Here is a 20,228-nt window from a genome sequence, read left to right on the forward strand (position 1 = left end):
ACTGGTCCATCACTATAGCAACAGGAAGGGCTCGAGCCGAACCCTGATGCAGTCCTCTTCTCTTGGCACCCTGTCATACGCTTTGTCTAAGTCTACAAACACACAGTGCAACTCCCTCTGACCATCCCTATACTTCTCCATCAACATTCTCAGAGCAAAAATTGCATCTGTTGTGCTGTTTCTGGGCATGAAGCCATACTGCTGCTCACAAATTTCCACCACCTTCTTTAACCTAGCTTCCACTACTCTTTCCCACAGCTTCATTGTATGGCTCATCAACTTTATAACCCCATAGTTGCTGCAACTCTGCACGTCACCCTTATTCTTAAAGATCGGCACTAACACACTCCTTCTCCATTCCTCAGGCATCCTCTCACTCTCTAAAACCCTGTTGAACAAACTAGTTAAAAATTCCACTGCTGCCTCTCCTAGACACTTCCAGACCTCTATCGGGATGTCGTCAGGACCAGCTGCCTTTCCACTTTTCATCCTCTTCAAAGCCTTTCTGACTTCATCCTTTCTAATCTTATCTACTTCCTGTTCCATCCTTTCTACTCTTTTTTCCCTCTCATTTTCCTCATTCATCAGCTCCTCAAAGTATTCCTTCCATCTCCTCTGTACACTCTCCTCACTTGTGAGCACCCTTCCATCTTTATCCTTAATAATTCTAACTTGCTGCACATCCTTCCCATCTCGATCCCTTTGCCTAGCTAACCTGTACAAGTCCTTCTCTCCATCTCTAGTGTCTAACCTAGTGTACAACTCATCATATGCCTTTTACTTGGCCTTAGACACCTCCCTCTGCACTGTAACTCCTTGTATTCCTGCCTATTCTCCAGTCCTGTCCATATCCCATTTCTTCTTGGCTAATCCCTTCCTCTGGATACTATCCTGAACTTCCGCATTCCACCACCAAGTCTCCTTATCTCCTTTCCTCCTTCCAGATGACACACCCAGCACCTTTCTCCCTGTCTCCCTGATCACTTCTGCTGTAGATTTCCAGTCATCTGGCAGCACTACCTGACCACCCAGAGCCTGCCTCAACTTCTGTCTGAATTTCTCACAACATTCCTCCTTTTTCAGCTTCCACCACTTAGTTTTCTTCTCTATCTTTGACTTCTTCCTCTTACAGAACATCAGAGTCATCCTACACACCACCATCCTATGCTGTCTGGCTACAGTCTCTCCCACTACCACTTTACAGTCAGTAATCTCTTTCAGATTGCCTCTTCTACATAGGATGTAGTCTACCTGTGTTCTCCTACCTCCACTCTCGTAAAACACCCTATGTTCCTCCCTCTTCTGAAAATAAGTGTTAACCACAGCAATGTCCATCCTCTTAGCAAAGTCCACTACCATCTGTCCTTCAAGATTCCTTTCCTTAAATACAAACTTGCCTATCACCTCCTCATCACCTGTGTTCCCTCACCAACATGTCCATTAAAATCTGCTCCTATCACCACTCTCTCACCCGTGGGAATACTCTCCATCGCCTCATCTAATTCACTCCAGAATCTCCATTTCTCCTCTAACTCACAACCTACCTGTGGGACATAACCACTAACAACATTCAACATCACCCCTTCAATCTCTAACTTCAGGCTCATCATCCTGTCTGACACTCTCTTCACCTCCAGAACATTCCACACAAACTTCTCCTTCAGGACCACACCTACCCCATTTCTCTTGCTATCCACACCATAATAAAACAGCTTGAATCCTGCTCCTACTGTATTCTTCAAGCCTTGCTACCCTTCCACTGGTCTCCTGTACACACAGTATTTCCACTTTCCTTCTCTTCATCATATCAGCCAGCTCTCTACTTTTCCCTGTCATAATAACATTCAGAGTTCCTATTCTCAGTCCTACACTCTTACCTTCCCTCTTTTCTCTCTGTCTGTGCACTCTCCTCCCTCCTCTACTTCTTCAACCAACAGTAGCCCAATTTCCACCAGCGCCCTGAAGGTCAACGGCGCCGATGGCAGTTGTTGTTAACCCGGGCCTCGACCTATCCGGTATGAAATTCGTATTGACGATTCGCATGATTAAATTTGGCAATGTTTAAGGCCGGATGCCCTTCCTGACGCAAACCTCTCTATTTATCTGGGCTTCAACTTCTTCCACTGGACTGTGACCCCCATGGCTAGATTAAACCAAGATTAATGTCAGAGCTTTTTTTACTTTTATTGTGAAATTGCAAAAAAAGTAAGTGAAAAACAGAGTGTGTGAAAAACAGAGGTCATGAGTGTGCACATCTCTAAACTAACACTTAGTTGAAGCACCTTTAGATTTTATCACTGCATTCAATCTTGTAAGGCAAGAGTCAATAAATTTAGTGTTTTATCTTGATATACTGATATTTTGCTATTCTTCCTTGGCAAAGTATTCTAACTCTGACAGATTAATTGGACATTTAAACTACATAGAACAACACAGAGCTAAGGACTAAGGAGGGAGAAGAGTGTGTGTGAGGGGTGTGTGGGATTATAAATATATACTGTATAAAACAGAACCTTGCGGAACACCAAATGTTACCTTAGTTTGTTTAGACTAGTCACCATTTAGATCTACTAACTGATAGCGATCCGTCAAATAAGAACTGAGCCAGGAGACGGCTGTCCCTTTAACACCGACAACATGTTCTATCCTATCAAATAGAACAGCATGGTCAATGGTATCAAAAGCTGCACTAAGATAAAACAATAGCAGCAAAGAGAGCAAAACAATGACAGTTCAAATACAGTCTATATCTATAGCATGAAATATTACCAGCAATCACAGATAGTGACAGATAGCTTCAGATCACAAATACCAATACCAACACAGTATATGCTTTTACAGGCAGGTTAAAACAGTTAAAAATAGTTTCTCATTGGCTTTCAGACAACACCAGCCTCGCACTGTGGTGAACTCCAGCACCCAAGAGAGATGCAGCTCCCAAAAGGAGGCATTTTAGCCATCTTTGGAGCTGTACTTCCTGATTAATCTGACTCCACGAGTGCTGCTAGCGAGCTTGTTATGTATCAATCGATCATTTTCTCTCTGGGTCTTGTTTTTTCTGTCAATTTGGGAAGGTATAACATTTCATTTGTAAGATAATTTATCTGTAGCATGTTACGTTTACAATATTAAACCTTTGTTCAACAGCAACAATTAAAAAAATCATAAAATCATAAAACAAATTCTGTGACAGTTAAAAAAAAATTAAAACGTCACTTTTGACAGTCAGTAATTGTTCATCATGAAAATTATTTCACTGTAATCTTGCAGTGAATCATATTGAATCTATATTTTAATGTTTCATTGAACAAGGAAAGCACCTTAAGTACAAATTCTGAGAACTTTTTTTTGTCATCCTACTGGTTTCAGTTCTGTCTGTGTGTTGTCTGTAGTGAAAACGTTATTTTTTATTTTTGCATTCATTTTTCATGCTTCAGTGATCAGGGAGTGTTTGTAGTGCTGTGACTTCAGATCACAGATACCAATACCAACACAGTATATGCTTTTACAGGCAGGTTAAAACAGTTAAAAATAGTTTCTCATTGGCTTTCAGACAACACCAGCCTCGCACTGTGGTGAACTCCAGCACCCAAGAGAGATGCAGTTCACAAAAGGAGGCATTTTAGCCATCTTTGGAGCTTTACTTCCTGATTAATCTGACTCCACGAGTGCTGCTAGCGAGCTTGTTATATATCAATCGATCATTTTCTCTCTGGGTCTTGTTTTTTCTGTCAATTTAGGAAGGTATAAAATTTCATTTGTAAGTTAATTTATCTGTAGTATGTTATGTTTACAATATCAAACCTTTGTTCAACAGCAACAACTAAAAAAATCATAAAATCATAAAACACTTTCTTTGACAATTAAAAAAAATAAAACGCCACTTTCGACAGTCAGTAATTGTTTGTCATGAAAATTCTTTGACTGTAATCTTGTAGTGAATCATAGTGAATCTATATTTTAATGCTTAAGTACAAAGAGAAACTTTTTGTCATCCTACTGGTTTCAGTTCTGTATGTGTGATGTCTGTAGTGAAAACGTTATTTTCTATTTTTGCATTCATTTTTCATGCTTCAGTGATCTGGGAGTGTTTATAGTGCTGTGACTTTAACACTTCATGACTGAGAGCTGCTGCTACAGCAACTTCACCCACAGCTACCATGACTTTGATCCCCGTCTTCATCTGGACACTGATCCTCTGGACTCAAGGTCAGACACTGCTTCATATTTTATCTCTACAATCATCTGTTCATACTAATACACTTATTGTTCTATTAGAATATTTCAGTTTCATGCTGCGTTATTGTGTATTTTTCAGAATGCAGAGGTCAAGTCACAGTAACTCAGACTCCTGCAGTGAAATCTGTTCTTCCAGGAGAAACAGTCACCATCAACTGTAAAACTAATCCTCAAGTGTATCAAGACTGGGGTAATCAACCTTTACAATGGTATCAGCAGAAACCTGGAGAAGCTCCTAAACTCCTGATTAAGCTTGCAAATCAGAGACAGTCAGATTTTCCAGCCCGTTTCAGTGGCAGTGGATCTGGATCTGATTTCACTCTGACCATCAGTGGAGTCCAGACTGAAGATGCAGGAGATTACTACTGTCAGAGTTACCATTACATCAGTAGCACCCACCTGTTCACACAGTGTTATAGAGTCGTACAAAAACCTCCCTCAGTCAGATTGTAGAGAGACTGAACTGCTGCAGCTGGGAGCGACTGCAGGTGCTGAGTTGGAGGATGTGATACGACACAATGACACTCTGTGGAGGAGAAGAACCACATCACACTAACTCACAACTCACATTAGACATCTCTCAATAATCATGAATATATGAAAACTGAGTATTTATGATTTTTTTTTCCATCAAATACATTCACAACAGACAGATTTAGGATTAGAACTATCAGTCTTTTCACACAATAGTTTTTCTATTTTTGTGAAAAAAATCTTGATTGCAGGTCTGATATATCTGTCTTAGACCAAACCAAACCAAATGAAACCTAGATTATTGTCAGAACCTTTTTTTTACTTTTATTGTGAAATTGCCATAAATGAAAGTGAAAAACAGTAAGAATCATTTTAGTTAAAATTAAAATAAAATCAGTTGGTCATGAGTGTGCACACCCCTAAACTAACACTTAGTTGTAGCACCTTTAGATTTTATAACTGCATTCAATCGTCTTAGGCAAGAGTCAATAAACTTAGTGATAAATCTTTATTTAGAGATATTTTGACCATTCTTCATTTAGAAAAGTATTCTAACTCTCTCAGATTAGCTGGACATTTCCTGTGTACAGCCCTCGTCGGCTCAACCCAATCCAGATGAAGAAAAGCAGCCCCAATGTATAATACCTATGATCCATCACTCAATAATCATCACACCACACTGAACACAGTCCTCCACGTTCACTACTGTAAGATAAATAGTTTTACAGTTTTAAAGATTCTTGTTATTCATGATAACTCAGACTGGATGGATAATTTTTACATTTGTTTCAGTGTCTATCACTAATCCTACCCTCAGTACAGTCTCTGATTTTGATCCTGTTATTAATCTGGTCTCAGTCTCTGGTTTTGTAGATTTCTACAGTCATGGTGTTTACTGTTCCAATTGAAAACATCACAGATTTCCACATATAAGGAATCTGATTATCAAACTCATTTCTGTTCTCTCTGACCCCACACACACTCCATCTAAACTATCCTGCTCACAAAGACTGATTTTCATTCAGTTTTGTTTGTGTGCATTGTTTTGATGCCAAAAAAATCTTTGGTGTCCTTACTTCAATGATTATCCATTGATCCAGTCACACAAACACCCATCTCTACATGAGTCTTTTGATGAGGCATATCAAGACCCTGTGTTCGCCCTCACTGGACCCTCTGCAGTTTGTTTATCATCACAACCACTCCACAGACATCATCACCTTCCTCCATCTGGTCCTTAACCTCCTTGTCAAAATGACACATTTGTGCGAATTCTATTCATAGCATTAGTTCAGCATTAAGTTCAATCATTACTCAACATCTGACTGAAAAGCTGTGCCTGAACAATTTCCTCTGCAGTTGGATTTTAGATTTCCTTATTGGAAGACTTCAGTCAGTCCAAATCAAAAAGCACCATCACTAAACTACACCACAGTGAGCATTGAGACCCCTCAGGGCTGTACACTCAGGTCACATCTGTTCACTCTGCTCACTCATAACTGTGCAGTTATACACAGCTCAAACAACATCATCAAGCTCACCAATGACACGACAGTGCTGGGTCTCATCAGCAAGAACAAACTGTCAGCATACAGAGAAGAGAGAAAACAGCTAATAGCCTCATATAGAGCCATCTGTCTCTGAACATGGGCAAAACAAAAAACGATGATTGTTGACTTCAGGAAAGCAGAGTGGCCATGCTCTGATGAAGATTTACTTGAAGATCCTCCATGAAGATCATCAAGAGCACCAAATTCCTTGATGTTCACCTAGCAGAGAATCCCATCTGATTCTTCAACATTAGCTCCACCAAGAACAAAGCTCTGCAGCATTTCTACATTTTGTAAAGTCTGAGGAAAGCCCATCTCCCACCCCTATCATTATCATGTTTTACTGGCTGACTAATGAGAGTTTACTGAGCAGCTGCATCACTGCATGTTCTGCAAAGTCCCTGCAGTAGATAGTGAGGGCAGCTGAGAAGATCATCAGCAGTCTCATTTACACCACATGCTGCATCTGCAAGGCCAACAGCATTGTGGAGGACCCCACACACACCTCACACACACTCTACACACTCCTGTTGTCTGTAAAAAGGTACCGAAGCGTTCAGGTCTTCACAACCAGACTATGTAACAGTTTCTTCCCTTTACACCTTTACACTCAGTCTGCAATCGTTGCACATTATTTTTTTCTACATTCTTTGGGATCCTGCTACAAAAAAAAGAACTTTTCACACACCATCAGATGTCATACTGATCAGTGCTATCTTCATGTATCTGTCTTGTTATCTGTCTGTCATGACTTGCATTGTATATTCCCACTCAACACGTGAGATCATGCGATGATCACAGTGACATCACACAATCCTCATACTGTGATCCTCAGCATGTGTGTAAAGCGTGAGCTCAATGTGAGTTCATCTGATCCTCATACTGTGATCCTCAGCATGTGTGTAAAGCGTGAGCTCAATGTGAGTTTATCTGATCCTCATACTGTGATCCTCAGCATGTGTGTAAAGCATGAGCTCATTGTAAATGCTTCACACTCCGGTCCAGTTGGTGGTTTTAAATGCACCATCTAAGCTGGTCTTCCAACCACCATAAAACATTTAAAGAAGAAGAAAAAGTTGTGCATGGGATTGTTACACCGCAGAAATGGTGAGTGGCCTATTTACATACTTTTAGATGTGCAATGTGGTCTGGTCTTTTTTTTTTTAGCAGAGTACTGCTCACACATGCTACTGTACATGTATACCAGCCATTTTACCTTCAGTAATCACACCAAAACTGCTAGCTGCAGCTAGTTTGCCTATCAGAATTTGTGAATTGTTAGGCCTGTTATGTCAGATCATTACAACATCACTAACTTTATATTTCAATATATAATATTTTTTTTATTTATACTTATATTTCAATAATTAACAAGCGCTGTAAAACAACAGTAAGCAAGAATGCTGCACTGGTGGAATAGCGTAAACTATCATTGCTCTTTGGATAAAAAGATGAAGTACGCCTACTCTTAGACACTCATATTAAAGATAAAAAGCCTTATTTCACCACGCTATATGACTAGTTTTTTTTTAACAACAACTTCTATCTGCGGAACTGGAGCTGATTTATGTTAAAAGCTTCAACGTCACTTCCCATTTACCAAAACTCAAAGTGACTGACATTCATCCTCTTATTAACATAACAAGCAACTTTACCCAGATATCAGAGGCAACACCACATCATTAAGAATGTAAAGTGTAGATCTACAAAAGTGTAGTTTAAAGTAGTTTATGATACACACTTTCTTTACACAACAATTGTCCAAAGAAGACTTCTTAAACAATTATCAAATACAGTAATCAGTGAGAGTGGCTAAGGTTGTCCTCTCAAACAAAAATAATTTGTAAAAGATGTATGTGTTTCATATAATGTTTTACTAATACAGAAGTTCTTTTTGGCCTGTTAGGATTTGGAAACAAAAATTAAGGCATTGAAAAGACAGCAACAAAAAGTTCGTAGAAAATCAAAAAAGATCATTTAGGCTCTACAGAAAAAAAATGAAAACACTTCTGATAGTGAACACTCCTCCAGAGAACTTGAATCAGACTACTCATCAGACGACTCAGGAAATATGCTGAATGTTGTGGAGCAGCATCTAAATGAAGACTTGCAAGAACAGTATGATTCAGAATCACAACAGAATACCATAATTAATATGCAAGATCAAGTGCTATGGTATGAAATTGATAGACTAAATGATTCCATGGATGTTACCAGTGAAAGTAACTCAGAGCTAGCTTTGTCTCTGGAGAAAAAGCTGTCTGAGTGGGCAATGAAATTCAACATCTCCATGACCTCTCTCACTCATTTGCTTAAGATTTTGAAGGAACACGACATTGATGTTCCAGCAGACGGACGAACACTATTGAAAACACCTCGTTCTGGCAGTTTGAGAATAACAGAAAAATCAGGTATATTTTAACTTTGAAAATGTCCATGCACTCATTTGGCAATATTATTCAGAAATTCCACTGAACTGTAAAATCTTGTTTTTGATAGGTGGCAAATACACATATTTTGGATTAAAGGAAGGTCTTACGCATACTCTGTCTGAGCAAGACACTTCAAAATACGACCACTTTGAGATTTCTTTGAATATTGATGGCCTTTATTGATGAATATTTCAAGTCCAAAAACCTCACAATGTGGCCACTTCAGTGTGCTGTCATCAACATTGATGAAGTGAAAAACAGTCCTTTTGTTGTTGCTCTGTTTTCTGGAGCAAAGAAACCAAATGATTTGGAGTTTTTGAGGGATTTTATGGAGGAGCTGCAAGAACTGATGGAAACAGGCTTTAAAGGGAAGAGAATTGTCCTCAAAAACATCATATGTGATGCACCAGCACGAGCCCTCATCAAAGGAATAGTTCAGTTTAATGGCCGCTATGGCTGTGACTTTTGTGATGTAAAGGGAGTTCATGAGAGCAAAATGCTTTTTTTGTATAAAGGAAATCTCAGAACCAATGAGTCATTTAGACAGAAGACAAATCCTGAACATCACAAAACAGATAGCATTCTTTTGAATCTGGACATTGATATGATCAGGCAGTTCCCAATAGATCCCATGCATTGTGTAGATCGAGGAGTGACTAAGCGAATGTTGATGCTGTGGAAAGAAGGACCTTTGGCCCATAGATTATCGGCTGGACATCTTAGCACAATTACTTAATTTCATCAAGCTGTCCGACATTACATACCTCCTGAATTCAATAGGAAACCCAGGGGGTTAGATGAACTGAAGCACTGGAAAGCAACTGAATTCCGAACATTTTTGCTTTATACTGGACCAGTGATTTTGAAATATGTTCTCGATAAGGAGAAGTATATTCACTTCCTTTCACTTAGTATTGGAATGCGCATCTTGTACAGTGAAAACCTAATGGAGCATCGTGATTATGCAGATGAGCTGTTAACATATTTTGTTGAAAAGGGTAGCAGCCTGTATAGCATGAGTTTCATCTCATATAATGTGCATTGCTTGCTACATCTCACTGATGTTGCAAATTACAACAGATCATTACACTATTGTTCAGCGTACAAGTTTGAGAACAATATGGGTCAAATCAAGAGGTTTATCCGCGGTTCAAGTGATCCACTGATTCAAGTAGCTAACAGATTGGCAGAGAGGCAAGCAATATCAAGTTCTAAGAAATCAAATGTTAACTCTGGTACGCCAAAGACAAAAGAATGTTACAGAATGACCAATGATAGCTACTGCCTTATACATGGAGTTCAAGAAAATCTGATTTTTTGTGAGGTTTTTTGCAGAATGGAACCTTTGTACACTAAGCCATGTGACTCCAGAATAATTGGCATATTCAAAGGATTTCGGAATCACACTAAAATGTTACATACTGACACCACTCGACTGGGACATAAAGCAATCATGATACCTTTGTCCTTGATTGATAAAGATGAATACAATGCGGTAGCGCCTATACCGCTCATGCATTCAGTTTGATTAGTTAGTCAAGTAAGTCAGTAAGGCAGGGTTTTTGCATTTTTTATTGCATGTTATCCTGATTTTGATCCAAAGACTATGAATAATGTGTGTGTGTGTGTGTGTGTGTGTGTGTGTGTGTGTGTGTGTGTGTGTGTGTGTGTGTGTGTGTGTGTGTGTGTGCGTGTGTGTGTTTTTTTTTTTTTTTCATTGTACCAAACAATTAAAGTGAACCACCTACATGTGCATTGTGGATAAAACGATCAGGGAAAAAACGGTTTAATTGATGTAGAAAAATAAATAGAGAAACAATATACAGTAAATGATTTAGATAAATGCAATTTCACTGACCTTATGTATGTAATTTTGATAACAGGGAAGGAACCAAAGGAAACAAAATGCAAAGTCACCATGGAGAAATTGTTTGGTATGTGATATATCAATTAGACATTATTTATTTATACAGACATAAAACATCCTTTGCTATATAACAATCTAACTTTACAATTTTTCAGATCTGAATACTAAGATACTCCAACAAATTCAAATGCTGGAACAGAGACAAGCTGTCATCATGAATGACTTGGCAAAAGTTAAGTCTGTTCTCATGAAGCGGGCAGAAGAAGATGCCCATGAGGAACTTTTTAAACAACAACAGTGCTCCAGCTTTGAAACGTTTGAAGCCTTCTTATCGAGAGCTTTATGTTAGTACTACTATATCAATTTAGCGTTTATTTTTACAACAAAGCCACAGTTTTATTTATTTATTTATTTATTTATTTTCAGCAGATACCATGTAAAAGAAATGTTGAAGCCTGGTATATTTTAATCATGACAATATTATGTATGTTTTTGTCAGGTACACTATCTCATCCATACTCACGGCAGCTCCAGTATAGGTGAGATGGTGAGACAGGCTTTAAAAAGCATAGCGTCAGACAATGTTCTCTGTCTGTATAACAGAACGGGGAAAGATGGGAAGAAGGTGTTGCCACCTGTGCTCCTGACATGTTTGAAAAGTAAGTGTTTAAGTTTTGGTTTGTGCATCTGGATGCTGCTATAGAAATTGTAATGTTAACACCTTGCTCTTTGTGTTTTTAGAATGTGTCAGGTCTTTTCACAAACAAAATGAAATAGAGGTGAAGAAGCTAAAAGTAACCACCAGAACAACACCAGACGCGGAATGTATTCGCCAAGTAGTAATTTTTTGTCCAACGCCAACACCAGGCTGAAAAGGAAACCAAATAAAGGAAAAAGCTGACTTTTTGTTTGTTTGTTTTTATTGATGGAAATAAAGAATGTGGGTGTAAAAGTTTGAGTTAACTGAATTTTAGATAACAGTGAACTAACACAATTATTGCATAGTGGTGTTATATGGTGATCTCACAGTATGAGCACACAGTGACCACAGTATGAGCACACAGTGACCACAGTATGAGCACATGGTGACCAGAGTATGAGCACACAGTGACCACAGTTTGAGCACACAGTGACTACAGTATGAGCACACAGTGACCACAGTATGAGCACACAGTGACTACAGTATGAGCACACAGTGACTACAGTATGAGCACACAGTGACCACAGTATGAGCACACAGTGACCACAGTATGAGCACACAGTGATCACAGTATGAGCACACAGTGACCTCATATTTCCACCACAGTATGAGTGCACTGTGATTGTGCAGTGACCTCATGTTGTGAACAAAGTATGAGCACACATTGAGAGCTCTGCGTGGTTACACTTTTAGTTCACTGTGACACTCACATTATGACCGCACCATGAGAATATTGTGAGCTCATAGTGACATCATTGTGAGATCAAATTTTTGACTGGGTTGTATTTTATCTATAAACTGTCTCTTGTCCGTCTCTGTCTTTTGTCTTACACTATTTGCATTAGGCTGCACGCATGCACCTTATGTTAAAGAGCTTGTATTTATTTATTTATTTATTTATTTATTTATTTATTTATTTATTTATTAGCCCTTGTCCTGTGTTGTCTTCTGTAGCTCTGAGTCTTTATGTACTACCATTTTCCTGCAGGAACGTTATTTAATTTCACTGTGTACTGTTTTAGCCATATATGCTCAAAATGACAATAATTTACTCTACACTGAGAAGTGAATATGTTGATAGACTTTGTGCAAAGTGTTAACATTAAATTGCTTTGATGAAGTAGGAAGTATTTTTAGAATTAGAAATAAACAGGAGTTGAGTCGTGATTAATACAGTTAGTGTAACAGCATTTCCAGACCCATCACACCAGTCCCCAAGGTTATACACCTATATTCCGAAGTGAGAGTAAATTATTATTATTATTATTATTATTATTATTATTATTATTATTATTATTATTATTATTATTATCAGATGTCTTTCTCATGAATAATCAGGTTCTACAGCAGATACTGAGACAGATTCCTTGGTGATTTGTGTAAGATGTGTATAATCAACAATGTAAAACAGCCGTGTTTACTGATTCAAAAGCTTTTATTAATGATTCTAAGCAGGACATTGCAGCGATCCACACACTTAACACATATTTAGGTGATAATTAAGAAGAAGAGCTGAGTTAAAGTGAGGAGTGTGTGAGCTCACATGTTAATAAGACAAATGAAATGATGAGAGTGGATGATTTGAGCAGTAAAGGCCACATGTAGCACACAGTGAAGCAGTAGAAGGTGAGCTGAGTAAAGTGTGTGTGAGCTCACAGCTCTGAGCACTGCTCTGTGTTCACTGTGCTCACCACAGTAGGTTGGTTGTCTTTGGAGGCCTCACAGGTCACCACCTTGTTCCTCCACTGATCCGGGTGGAGGCTCAGCGTGCTGCTCCAGCTGTAGAGGCCGTCCGCGTTCAGAACGGCGGCGCTGCGGCTCTCCCCCGAGCTCCAGCTGCTGCCGTCAACCTTCCAGCTCAACTTCCAGTCCGAGGGGAAGCCCTTGTAGGCCACACACACGAGTGTGACCTTCTCCTGCTGCAGCTCCACACTGGAGGGGGGCAGCACCGTCACACTGGGCTGGGTGTCACCTACACACACACACACACACACACACACACACACACACACACACACAGAGAGAGAGAGGTGAGACAGGAATGGACAGCTGTCAGTCACTCAGGTTTTGTTTCAGCTCACTGTGTGTGTTTCACTTCCCTTTATATCTTACAGAGCAGAACTGAGATCAGTGGAGCATCACAAACGTTTCACATTCAATTCAGATACTTTTACATCTTACAGCTATAATTATTTATATTATTATGAATGATGACAATTTTAAATTAATTATACTGTATATTCAATAATTAGAAATATGAAACAAATATTTTGTAAATTATATATAAATATTTTCAAATGACAGATTTATTATTTAAATAAATTGATTCTAGTCTTCAGGACATCTGTTTATAGAGTCACAGTCACTGAGATATTAAATGTAACTAGAATAATTCAGTGAAACTCTGTTACAGTCATTTGCACAAACAGTTATATAAATGTTATTTCAGTTAGAGCGAGATATTATCACTAAAGTCAGACACATTTTATGATACTTCTAAAATAAGAGAAATTTGAGAAACACAGTGATTTTATACAAACATCACATTCACTAAGAGAAAATTTGAAGAAAATATTGATCAACTATATATTTTACACATTTTAACATTAACCTGAACACACTCCATATCAGTCATTAAACTGAACACACTCCATTTCAGTCATTAACCTGAACACACTCCATTTCAGTCATTAATCTGAACCCACTCCATTTCAGTCATTAACCAGAACACACTCCATTTCAGTCATTAATCTGAACCCACTCCATTTCAGACATTAACCTGAACACACTCCATTTCAGTCATTAATCTGAACACACTCCATTTCAGACATTAATCTGAACACACTCCATTTCAGTCATTAATCTGAACACACTCCATTTCAGTCATTAGTAAACAGGTTACTTACGGCCCACAGACAGTTTTGTTCCTCCACCAAAAGTGTACCACAATGATACATTCCTATGAAGACGTCGTACAAAAACCTCTGTCACACTACAGTGAACACACACACACACACACACACACACACACACACACACACACACACACACACACACACACACACACACACACACACACACATAATGTACTGAAATAATATACTTATGGTTTTTTTAAGTTTGAATGATTTTTCACCTAAATCAGTCATTCCTGATAGAATAAAAATAACACCTTTATTGACTGTACTAAAAATATTTCACAAAAAATAATCAGAATTGCATTTTGCTTCAATATACTTTATTTTTTGTATATAGTATAATTTATTGATTTACTTGTTAAATACAAAAAGCTGCAATAATAATTACACCCCCATACTGTCCAATATTAGTGTATTAATGATGAAATTCAACCACAAATTTCCAGGATATTAAACAAATCTATCAAGTTTAAAATTCTCTCTGATTCACATTATTTATGCATTTAAACCTAAAAGTAAAATCCACACAGTAACTCTGTAGTAGTGTGAGAATGACAGTAAGATTGGGGGAATGTGGTAAAGGTGTTTCCATACTTAGAGGACACTTTGCATTGGCAGCACATGCTTCAGTGATCTGGGAGTGTTTATAGTGCTGTGACTTTAACACTTCATGACTGAGAGCTGCTGCTACAGCAACTTCACCCACAGCTACCATGACTTTGATCCCCGTCTTCATCTGGACACTGATCCTCTGGACTCAAGGTCAGACACTGCTTCATATTTTATCTCTACAATCATCTGTTCATACTAATACACTTATTGTTTCTATTAGAATATTTCAGTTTCATGCTGCGTTATTGTGTATTTTTCAGAATGCAGAGGTCAAGCCACAGTAACTCAGACTCCTGCAGTGAAATCTGTTCTTCAAGGAGAAACAGTCACCGTGAACTGTAGATCCAGTCCGGCAGTGCATGGTGGTAACTACTTACACTGGTATCAGCAGAAACCTGGAGAAGCTCCTAAACTCCTGATTAAATATGTAAATCAGAGACAGTCAGAATTTCCAGCTCGTTTCAGTGGCAGTGGATCTGGATCTGATTTCACTCTGACCATCAGTGGAGTCCAGACTGAAGATGCAGGAGATTACTACTGTCAGAGTGAACATTCCATCACTGGCTACTGGTTCACACAGTGTTATAGAGTCGTACAAAAACCTCCCTCAGTCAGATTGTAGAGAGACTGAACTGCTGCAGCTGGGAGCGACTGCAGGTGCTGAGTTGGAGGATGTGATACGACACAATGACACTCTGTGGAGGAGAAGAACCACATCACACTAACTTAATCACACTGAACACAGTCCATCACATAAATTGTAAAATTTATAGTTATATAAATTTATTGTGGTTCAGTGGATAATCTGTAATTTCCTTCAGTCTCTGTCCCTAATCCTGCCCCCAAGAAAGTCTCGGATTCTGATGAACATCCTGTGGAGATGATTCTCCATGTCAATATGTTGTTCTCTCGATGGAGAATTCTTTACTTACACCATCTCACCTTCTCTCCTCATATTGCATTAAGACTCTTCTCTTTCTTGGCCTGCAGGTTTTCTATTTCCAAAAAAGACCAACTCCATTCAAACACCAAACACTACAATGAGAACTTTATTTCTCTAAATCTCCTCATCTAGTGTTGTTGTACTGCTGTACTAACTAATGCTGACTCATCATTAACAGTGATTTAGCTTCATAATATTTTATTAGACCATGAGGATGTGTTTTGTTGGAGATTACAAAGCACTTCTAATTCTGGAAGTCACTCTGGAGAAGGAAATCTGCCAAATCCTGTAAATGTAATTATCCCTGTGACAGATAGTACATTTCTACTTCCTGTGCTGTCCTCTGCTTCAGGTCTCCTTCCAGTCTGCTGCTTTATTGAGTCAGGAGACATGTAGCATGGAGTTGTCTCTCTATTATATCTCTCTATTCATCCTGTTGATGACCCAGTTTTATCCATGATCATTGACTAATGTTCTATCTCTTCCTGACATTTCATTTACATTAGAAGTAGCACATTACACAAACTTCCCCTCCAGTTAAATATTGTTTTTGTCCCTGAATGAATGTTTTATTGCTTTATCCAAAAGTGATGAAAGAAAATCTGTTCTACGATTATTTTCAGTTTTTTACATCAGTTTATTCTTTAATGTATTTTATTGGAATTTGTGAAATGTTTAATTGTTTGATGCAAATTCTGACCAATAAGAGAAATAAGAAGTGAAAGTGATCCTGCTCAATACATAAAGAGGAAGATTTACTGAGTTACACACACACACACACACACACACACACACACACACACACACACACACACACACACACACACACACACACACACACATTTGCATGAACAGCTCTGAGACTCAGAATAGATCACCACTTTCAGCAGATGTTCATGGTTCTTCAGCCAAACTTACTCAAGCACAACACACAGTGCTGAACTCGACCTGCTGTTAAAGGTGCTGTTCCAAATCGCTGACAAAGACACTTCACTCATGAAGAAGGAGACCTGCTTTCTACATAGAAGCTTTATTTCAGCAGAGCTACACACTGACATCACCTCAGACTACTAAGCATGGTTTAAAGTGTACACTTGAATTCTAGTGGACTTCACAGCGGCTCTTTCTGAACGAGGCGACCTGAGTGGTGTCGTGGTGGGAGACGGTACAGCCGAACACCTCGGCCTCTTCCCAGCGTTCTTTACTGAGGGTCAGGGTGTTGCTGATATTTTATATTTGGTCACACACACAGTTCAGTAATTGTTATTTAACCTTGAAGATTAATGAAAATGTGTTCATTATTTAGTTTTCTTTGTCACTCTGCTGTTTAAACTCAGTGATGTTTCAGTAAAAACGTCTGACTCTGGAGCACAGTGTACTGTACACACTGCAGAAGACTGGAGGAGAAATAACACTGAATGATGGATTAGTGATGAGATTCATCTCTACAGTCAGAAACACAATATACATGACATAAAGATAGTAAAGAATAACTTTTTAATGCTGCTCACTTCTACATCTCCAAATACAAATCCACACAATAACTCTGTAGTAGTGTGAGAATGACAGTAAGATTGGGGGAATGTGGTAAAGGTGTTTCCATACTTAGAGGACACTTTGCATTGGCAGCACATGCTTCAGTGATCTGGGAGTGTTTATAGTGCTGTGACTTTAACACTTCATGACTGAGAGCTGCTGCTACAGCAACTTCACCCACAGCTACCATGACTTTGATCCCCGTCTTCATCTGGACACTGATCCTCTGGACTCAAGGTCAGACACTGCTTCATATTTTATCTCTACAATCATCTGTTCATACTAATACACTTATTGTTTCTATTAGAATATTTCAGTTTCATGCTGCGTTATTGTGTATTTTTCAGAATGCAGAGGTCAAGTCACAGTAACTCAGACTCCTGCAGTGAAATCTGTTCTTCCAGGAGAAACAGTCACCATCAACTGTAAAACCAGTCAGGCAGTGTACAGTAACTCAAATGGTCACTACTTACACTGGTATCAGCAGAAACCTGGAGAAGCTCCTAAATTCTTGATTAAGTTCGCAAATCAGAGACAGTCAGATTTTCCAGCTCGTTTCAGTGGCAGTGGATCTGGATCTGATTTCACTCTGACCATCAGTGGAGTCCAGACTGAAGATGCAGGAGATTACTACTGTCAGTGTTTACATTACATCAGTAGCACCTATCTGTTCACACAGTGTTATAGAGTCGTACAAAAACCTCCCTCAGTCAGATTGTAGAGAGACTGAACTGCTGCAGCTGGGAGCGACTGCAGGTGCTGAGTTGGAGGATGTGATACGACACAATGACACTCTGTGGAGGAGAAGAACATCACACTAACTCATGATCACCCAATAATTATGAATTTATGACTGTTGAGTTTTTATCATGTAATATTTCCATGAAATACATTCAAAACTGACAGATTTAGGTTTAGACCTAAAGATCTTTATCTTCCAACTTAAATAACCAAATATGATTACTGCCCTTGAAGTATACACAATACCAATGATATAAGTGCTCACGTATTTACATTCTTCCTCCACTTTCGGCTTTTCCTGCTAGGTGTAGCCACAGCAAATCATCTGTCCCACTTATCTCAATCCTTGGTAATACATGAATTATCTTCATTTACATTTATGGCATTTAGCAGACACCCTTATCCAGAGTGACTTACAACTGAGCATCTGAAGGTTAAGGGCCTTGCTAAAAGGCCCAGCAGTGGCAGCTTGGTGGATCTGGGGTTCGAACCCATGACCTTCCAATCAGTAGCCTAACACCACTGAACTACCACATCCCTACCTTCATGTGCTCTTTCAACACATCCATATATCTCCTCTTTGGCTTTCCACTTGACCTCTTACCTAGCAGCTTAATCTCCAACATACTTCTACCAATATAACCATCTCCATCTTCTGTACATGTCCAAACCATCTCAATCTAGCCTCTCTGACCTTGTCCCCAATACAGCCAACTTGAGCTGTCTCTCTGATGTGCTTGTCCCTAATCCTGTCCATCCTCGTCACTCCTAAACAGAACCTCAACTCTGCCTGGTGTCTTTTCCTCACTGCTACAGTCTCTAACCCATACAGCAGAGCTGCTCTCACTACAGTCTTGTACACCTTTCCTTTGATTCTTGCTGACAATCTTCTGTCACACAAACACTCCTGACACTTTTCTCCACTCACTCCAACCCACTGCACTCAACTCTTCACCTCTTTTCCAAACTCCCCGCCACACTGGACATTTGACCCTAAATACTTAAACTCCTGCACCTTCTTGACCTCAGAGCCCTGTATCCTCACTTTTTTTTCCCTCCCTCTTCTGTCTTACTACGACTGACTTTAATTCTTCTTCTTTACAAAGCAGACCTTAACATTTCCAGGTGTTCTCCCACCTGCCCCATACTCTATCTCTAGAGTAACATCACCATCTCTATCTCTCTGTATCGTTAATCTGTCCTTCTCACCTTCCCTCATTTCTTCTTCAACTTCCACCACTTGGTCTTCTTTTCTATCTTTTCTCTTCTCTTTTTTCTGACCACCAGAGACATCTTACACATCACCAGCCAATGCTGCCTGGCTTCTCTCTCTCCTACCACCACTTTGCAGTCACTCTGCAGTTAAATGAAGTTCACCAGTTCCTGAAAGGCCACAGAGTATGTTAGAGAAAATACTTAAACAAAAAGCATCATAAGACCAACAGGTTCATTATGGAAGGTGTATGAAATTCTATTTGAATTTTCTTTTAAATCCTGAATAATGCACTTTCTTACCTGGACACTGATTTTTGGTGAACAGACTCCTCTATGTAGAGACTCATTTGTACCAGATTTGTTTCAGTATTTAAGAATGGATTTTACTTTGTGGTAGGTTCTAAATCTGGGATATGTATTTATTAAACCACACAGACATTGATAATTTTCCTGTGAGACCAAGAAGATCTGTAATTACATTTAAGTGCTATTTTGTGTAGGATCATGATGCTACATAAAACAAAGACAGAGCTTTGGACTTCTAAGTAGTCATAGCCACATAAAGTGCATCTGTGCAACCTGCTGCAAACAGTGCAGGACAAAAGACAAAAAAAAAGACAATGCAGGACAAAAGACAGTGCAAACAAAAAATACAAGACAATACACAAAAGACAATACACAAAAAACAGTTCCAACTAGTGTAAATACTGTATGTTTTGCAAGTCGTGGCCTAATGGTTAGAGAATCTGACTCGTAATCCTAAGGTTGTGGGTTCGAGTCTCGGGCCGGCCACGACTGAGGTGCCCTTGAGCAAGGCACCGAACCCCCCAACTGCTCCCCGGGGCCCGCAGCATAAATGGCTGCCCACTGCTCCGGGTGTGTGTTCACAGTGTGTGTGTGTGTTCACTGCTGTGTGTGTGTGTGTGCACTTTGGATGGGTCAAATGCAGAGAACAAATTCTGAGTATGGGTCACCATACATAGCTGTATGTCAGGTCACTT

The 20,228-nt window shown here is 39.1% G+C and overlaps 1 long non-coding RNA gene and 2 gene segments (V, D, J or C); all 3 read left to right on the forward strand.

Annotated features, from left to right (window-relative positions):
• The first annotated feature begins 4,689 nt into the window (after nucleotides 1–4,689).
• On the forward strand, nucleotides 4,690–11,654 carry LOC125145760. The gene is made up of 6 exons (XR_007144197.1): nucleotides 4,690–8,674; nucleotides 8,763–10,235; nucleotides 10,579–10,629; nucleotides 10,718–10,906; nucleotides 11,062–11,221; nucleotides 11,304–11,654. It is a non-coding gene; the product is annotated as an uncharacterized LOC125145760 (long non-coding RNA).
• Nucleotides 11,655–14,731: 3,077 nt separating this feature from the next.
• LOC113657973 lies at nucleotides 14,732–16,951 on the forward strand. The segment is given in 2 exon segments: nucleotides 14,732–14,942; nucleotides 15,053–16,951. Coding segments are annotated over 2 exon segments (411 nt in total).
• Nucleotides 16,952–17,453: 502 nt separating this feature from the next.
• LOC113657975 lies at nucleotides 17,454–18,072 on the forward strand. The segment is given in 2 exon segments: nucleotides 17,454–17,508; nucleotides 17,619–18,072. Coding segments are annotated over 2 exon segments (423 nt in total).
• Nucleotides 18,073–20,228: the final 2,156 nt, after the last annotated feature.

Source organism: Tachysurus fulvidraco, chromosome 10, assembly GCF_022655615.1.
Source record: "Tachysurus fulvidraco isolate hzauxx_2018 chromosome 10, HZAU_PFXX_2.0, whole genome shotgun sequence".
NCBI classification, from domain to species: Eukaryota; Metazoa; Chordata; class Actinopteri; order Siluriformes; family Bagridae; genus Tachysurus; species Tachysurus fulvidraco.